This window comes from Triturus cristatus, chromosome 7, assembly GCF_964204655.1.
Source record: "Triturus cristatus chromosome 7, aTriCri1.1, whole genome shotgun sequence".
Lineage (NCBI taxonomy): Eukaryota > Metazoa > Chordata > Amphibia > Caudata > Salamandridae > Triturus > Triturus cristatus.
Window position 1 is genome coordinate 1569398769 of NC_140590.1, and position 7103 is coordinate 1569405871.

Consider the following 7103-nt stretch of genomic DNA (forward strand, 5'->3'; position numbering starts at 1 on the left):
AGCGGCGATAATTTTAACGCCGTGCTTGATAATATGCCCCCAAGCTCTTTCAGCTCTGAGGTCTTATGTTTATATTGCCCGTTTTCCTATTCTTGAGTCCTTTCAGCCATCTTTACGAAGTACGTCCTAGCGTGGGGACACAGCAGCTGGTGTAACCAGGCGCTTTATAAACTGATTTTTTATTACTATTATTTTAACATGCTACTTCTTCTAAGCACAGATGGAGTGTGCACCACTTGACCGCGTCACATTGTGACAAAGCAGGCCATCGAAGCCAATTTTGTAGGTAGCCATCTATTTTGCTCCTGGTAGAGTGTGGCTTGTTTTATGCCGTGTACTCGTCCAGAGGAATCCCTCTCAGCATCCTCATCATACCTCTGCCTTCAGTAGCCCATGTGATAGGCTGGAATTTGGGGACGTGGATTTAACGGGAAGCAGGGCTTCTAAGGCCTTATTTTTGCCGGTCATCTGCTGTTTTTGTTGTGAACCATTGTGGTTGAGAACATTGCGCATCCAGGAGGCCATGCAGCTGGCACGACCTGCCTTAGCCTCCTTCCCCTTGACCATCCTATACCTCCCTCCTAGAGTGCCTAGAGGCCGTGTGAATGTCAGTCATGAGCTATATGCAAACTGCATAACAAAAATAATGAAATTGTAGAAGTGTTTTGGGCTAATGGAATATTTGATTAAAACTGGGGACCGAATTGTGCTTCTTGTTCTTGGTTCTAAATGTCTGCCAATTAAATGTCAAGTATGAATGTTATTCCCTAAGGTAGAATGGGTGATAAATTCTTAAGGAGTTCATCCTAAATAATGGACCTCGTGATGCATCAAAGGTGGCGGCACTGCACGAGACTGGCTGTTGCCTTTGATAGACTGCTATTCCTCCCTCATTGGTCAGCCAGAGGTTTCTCCACCTCTAAACGAGGGAAGAGGAACCACAAGTTTTTATTTTTTATTATTATTTTTATTAGAAACCGTTGGTACACAATAAAATACAGACAAGGGCCTACAACCACCAGGGCCGGCCGCTATAGAGCCCGAGGGCCCGCAGTGCAACGTCACATATTCAAATGAACCAGAAGCAAAGCTCCCGGCAGTTCGTGAGCACATGTAATAGGCCGTGGCCATAGGCCAGGAGCAATCGGAAAAGACAGTTTCATTTTTTATTAAATATAAAACACACTCAAGGCAATGAGAGTCCGAAGTAGCAGCGTGCTCTTCCCGGGACGGGGAATAACATATAATGTCCAAAGCAGTTCCTGTCCGGAAGCTGTATAGGGGGGCAATGGGAAAACAAAGCATGGAGCACACATCAAGCCCTCCCGCGGGACGCGCGGTTAGGGGGGTTAGAGCAATATCGACCTCCAATGGCAGAGGCGGGGTGCAGATACGTCCCCGATATAGATTCCACGGACCCCATACCCTAGACCATTTCCCTGGCTTACCTCTCGCCACATACGCCGTCTTTTCCCTAAACATACACCAGTCCATATTCTCCTTCCATACATCAATCGTGGGCGGCCTCGGGGAGCGGAACCGCAAGTTTGATGTGGTGAAACAGTTGCCAATTTACAGTGGTTCTCCTGTTTCGTCAAACACTAAATGACCTTTACTGTGAAAGATTTTGTGCATTACTAAAATCAAAGGGAATACTATCAAAATAAATCTGCATTTCACTGCGAGCGTGGAGTCTCTTAAACTTTGGGTGCAATGATGGTGGTAGCAGAGAGATGGCTTCCAGGGAGGGGTGGTCAGAGTTATGACCTTATAGTTAGAGGTGATGTTTTCCTCCACAGGGCTCTGTCGCATACATTTATGGTAAAGTCTGTCCAGTGCTTAATTTGAGCCAGTGGTTGTTGGTGGGCACACCGGAACTCCTTTTTGGGGACTTGAACTTAGTTTTTTTTCATCAGACTTTGATCCAGAGCAAGAGAGAGACAAACACAAATAGAGGAAGGGAGGAGGAAGAGAACGACATAAAAACAATGTAAAACAGGAGAGCAGGGCTGGAAAAGAACCTGCTACAGTGACAAACATAGGCAGGTTGTGTATGATGGTGGAAGAATGAGGCATGAGATGGACTCAACACTACACAGCCTTGATATTCGGCAATCCCAGCATACATCATCAGCATTGGCTGCGGGCTCAGAGAAAACCTCTGGGCACCGGTACTTGTTATTTTACAAATGAGTCACTGTGGCTGTGTAATGAGTTTGGTTATTTCGTACGATGGGTCTATAGTGATTTTTAAGCTCTGTTCCATGGACCTGGGGGTCCTCGACACTAACTCAGGGGCTCCTCAACTCTTTTTAACATTAAATAATAAAAGCAAATTACATAAAACACATAAAAGGTGATGGGAGAAATGCTTGCAGTTTGTGTAACCACTGGCAAGCATTTGAGGTTGTATCCCGAACCATCGTTCCTTTTCCCACAATGCCACCTCAGTTCAGACCCAGCCATGTGCAAACCATCCTTGGCCCTGCTCCTCATGGGAACAGTCCAGCCCAAACTGCAAGACCAGGTCCTCACCGAACCGGAATACAAGCAACCCAGGGCTGGTTTCGCCCTGAGTACATATAAATAAAAAGAAAAAGTTGAGAACTAAAAGTTTTAAAATGTGAAGGAATTTAAAATTGAAAGCTACAATTAAGTAGGTATTTTAATTTTGATTCGTGGGAGCAGCACAAGTGAAGCAAATGGAATCTAGTTTGGACAATTAGTGGCCTTAATTAAAGCAATGCTGGTATGCACTGACTAAAAGAGAGAATACACTCGTAACAAAAAAGACAAAGTGATATGCTAGGAATACATTTTGAAAAGCTCCAACCTTCACATTACAATTCAAATTTTTGCATATTTTATGTGTGTGAATTAAATAATATATATCATAATTTGTGTATTTGTTTGATGCATACTTGCTTCTGTAATGTTTATGTTATTTGAGATTCAATCAGTGTAATTGCTTAGGCGGGGGGAGGGGGGCGTCCTCTAGTAATAATTCACCACAGGGGATTCATAGAAGTCAAAAGGTGAAGAACTGCTGGTGTAGATTCTAGGGGTTCCACCTGCGAGTCACTGATACCGTCAAGTCTGTCGCAAGGAGTGGTGGTGGAAGCCTGCTTAGCGCACCACCTTGAATCCCATGTACTACAGCAACTTCACCTGCCAAAAGGGTCGGATTGTTTAGGCGGGCGCTCGGGCAATGGGTGAAGGCCCAGTATCAAAGTTCCAGCTGTTGGCCGCTTTTTTGGCCAGCGTGGTAGCCGATTTGGGTTGTGTCTGTGCTGTTCAGGTGCCTCCAGCGGCCCAGTCGGGGCCTGGGCGGCCTTTCCGGAGGCAGGTGGGCCTCTATTGCCTCCCTTTTACTAACGAGGTGGAGGTGTCATTCCCAGTCTGTCACTGGGCCGGCCCATTAATGTATGCAGATTGAGCAGGGGGCCTGATTAGACGTGGCCTCACTTATAGTCAGGTGTGGTTCACCATTGTAAACTAATCCATGCACAGATAGTCCTGGCAACATTTGTATTTTTTTTATATAAGTGAAGTTAAGAAAACATGCCTTTTAGAGCCCCCCCTCCCCTTCTTTTCATTATACTTCAAACATTGAAGCAGGGTTTTGCAACAATGCGCAATCAACATATGTGGGCCACGTTTTTTTAGGGTACCTGGGCCTATTTTTGATCCCAGTCCAGCCCTGCCTGCCAATCAGTTGCAAGGAAGGAATTGGCAAACATAAGCAGATGCAGACGCCTGAGAAAACCAGCATCGTGTATGTGATTGGCCAAGCGCTTACGTTTGACTGACTTACATAAGTGACGGTTCACCAACAGTTTGCATCAGTTTGAATAATAAATCCCTGTAGCCACGAAGCCACTCCTGGGTACAAGCTTTGGTAAAAGCACACGCGCACACAACACACCTGAATGAAGAGGCTGCCACGTGTGTAAAGTTGTAGGAGTAAAACACAGGAGTCTTCTGACAGTTATGACGCACCTAATTATGTTAATTAGGCTGGTACATTTCAAGACCGTTACTCTTGGAAGGAACAAATTATATAACTAACCGAATGTTTCCAGGGGACATAAAAACATGAGGGAGTTGTTCGAGCGTTATGATTGCAAATACCTACAGCAACTCAAAATTGATCACAGACATGACAATAATTCATAACTTAAACATTAAGAGGACAAGAACGAAATATTATAAACAGTACAAAAATGATTTTTTTTAAAGCCATGCAATAAATATGAATAATAAAATGCCCACACACATACTCATCTCGTATCAAAAAATCACTCTAACATCATTCTGTACTCTCAGGACGAAGCATACAAAGACAATATACAATTACAGAAAACAAGAAATGATCTATGCTTTTCTCGTTTACAATACATATTTCTTCTTTGGTATCTACCTTGTTTATATGTTAATGATACAAAGATCGCTGGCCGAGAGCCAAATTATATGCGATGATTGTAGTATGTGGACATTTTATTATTAATATTTATCGCTTTAATACAATTCATTTTTGTACTAGTTTATAATATGTTGTTCTTGTCCTCTTAATATTTAAGTTATGAATTATTGTTATGTATGTGACCAATTTTGAGTTGCTCAAATGTATTTGCAATCCTATTTGATCCCTGCCTAGAGGAATTCTCACTAGTAGCAGGGGGGCCTCGCTTATTTACAGTTCAAGCGTTAAGACACATGCACCAAACTTCGTTTTTAAAAGCTCGTTATATATGACTGAGTGCCATCCGCTGCCAAGTGTAGGGTCCCTCAGCTTCCTCTGTGGGTTCCTCTGGCACCACACCCTCTTGCCTGGCCTGTGTTTGACCGATGGCTTTCCCTACCTTGCCCCATGTTCAGGGTCCCTCATCTTCCTCTGTGGGTTCCTGCTAGGCACCACACCCTCTTGCCTGGCCTGTGTTTGACGGATGGCTTTCCCTACCTTGCCCCATGTTCTGGACCGCTCGGTCGCTCTTCTTCCGCCTCTTGGTTCAGGGGAACTAAAACCCTCTCACAAGCGGCTACTTCTTCCGACTCAGGCTTCTGCAAGTTACGTCACGTTATCTCCTCCAATCCGAAAACTCACGTTGGTCCTCACGTCACCCCCACACACAATAACACTGAACAAGATAAACCTTTTCAAATTGTGTTTCTTGTGTCTGGCAGTTTCCAAACGTGTTTCGAGGTGGGCGGGAAAAAGCCCAGCTGGGTGGAGCGCCTAGCGTCGGATACTTTCCATGCAGCGCTTATCTGGGCAGGCAGACGTGAAACCCTGCTGGTTATCTTTAATTCATTCGAGGGCGTGTGTGTACGTGTATGATGCATCTGTGCTCGTCGTAAACCATATGAGAAATGTAGTTTAGTGGTGGATACGCTCATCTTTATTCATTTCTGCATGAATTAGGCTACTCGTGACACTCGAAGTAAGTAGCCTCCAGTAAAGGCCGTAAAACAAGCCTTTTCAAATGACCCTCGAAGATGGAAGTTCAATGCCCCCCTTCGTGGTTACTGTAGTTTGATTTTATTTCCGGTGGTTGCATTTGAAGCTCTCTGCTACCCACATAGCTAATCCCGCACTATATAAATATGTGTAATGTGTAAATAAACAACTAACTAACTAGTCCCCTCCACCTGGGGGCCATGTAGTGCCTCTGTGATCTAGGCACATGACTGTCACCGTTTCATGGAATGGCGCAGGGCGTGCAGCAGCCTTCTGCAAGGACATGTTGCTATCCTGAGGCCCCTCTAAAGCCGGGGCATCCAATATGGGTCCAGGAGCAGGGACTTCTTAAAGATGTTGGGGGCCCCTGTTCAGAAGTGTTTTGAATTTATGATCCAGTTTCAGCTCTTTCGTGCCTTGTTTGGCCAGGTCACTGACTGTACACAGGCACACTTGCACACATTCCTAATGTGCTTGCATATAATATTCAGGGATAGTGATATAAGTTTTCAATATTGCAACACAGCAGCTCACTCATATTACTGAAAATAATCTCAGTGACACCCTCCCATTTATCAGATGTGAGGTCCTGTTTTGATCTAAAAGACACTTTTCGTTTGGATGCCGCATGGAACCCAAACATTCCTCTGCAGATTGTCTGAAACAGGCACTCACACATCACCCACATTGAAAATAGAGTCATGCAAAACAGTATCTAAAACAATCTTTTTAAGAATTATTGAAGGTCATTAGGGTATGACACTCTGCAGATCAGAGCTGGCTCTATCCGGGGCCCCCTGAAAAGTGGGGGTCCTTGATCAAAGCCCACTATGCCCATGCCTCAAAACGCCTCTGTCCAGGAGCCTGGATTACTTTCAAAGGCAGAGTAAATGAGTTTCTCTGAGATCATGGTTTGTAAATGTACCTCAAGTGCATAACCCTAAAATCTGGCATGAATCTGCTGATACCAAGGTTGGTCACCCCTGCATACATGTGTGTATGTAGGTTTTATTTGTATAGCTCAAACTTGGCCAAAGGCAGTGGTTCACTATATAGAGGTGAAAAGCAAGCCAAAACAGCCGCCAACTCACAGGGAGCCACAGTGTGTCACACAATATAATTTCCCTTCACCCGGTCACCTGTTGAAGAACCAATATCAGATGATGGGCACGCAGTAACCTGTCACCCCTGCAGAGAGCGGGTTCCAGCTCAGTGTGTGGAGGCTCTGTGTTGCTGACGTCAGCATCCCTTTTACCAACCTCCAGGTCGCAGTCTCAGAAGCCTTCGCAATTTGCTTTTTGGGGAGTGTGAGGATGGACAGTACCATCTATCGGCTCTGTCCCCTCACCTTGGTCCCGACCCCCTCCGTGGTTGACCAGGGGGGTGATGGGCTCAAAGCCCCTCCCCCCAACACCAGTCACCGCCCCTTCAAGCTTCACCCACTCCTCACATGAGAAAATAAATGTCTCCGTTGGCCTGTCTGGCAAGGATACAGCCAGCATGTATTTTGAGAGGTGATTGTTTTATGGACTCTTACTGGATTGTGGTGTAGAGTTTGTTTTGCTAACATTCATAATTGGAGCAGTGTTGGCGCGGTTCTGATGGAAAAGGGGATGTTGTTCCAGATCACTTGTTTGTCTCAGGT

General features: G+C 45.1%; 1 protein-coding gene across 1 annotated transcript in view; it reads right to left on the reverse strand.

Annotated features, from left to right (window-relative positions):
- LOC146812403 (protein 4.2-like) overlaps positions 1-5270 on the reverse strand; it is a 57337-nt gene extending 52067 nt beyond the window's left edge. The window contains exon 1 of the mRNA XM_085619401.1: positions 4961-5270. Coding sequence (XP_085475527.1) covers positions 4961-4970 — 10 coding nt within the window. The 5' untranslated portion in view covers positions 4971-5270. The remainder of the gene's footprint in view (positions 1-4960) is intronic.
- Between the last annotated feature and the right edge of the window lie 1833 nt (positions 5271-7103).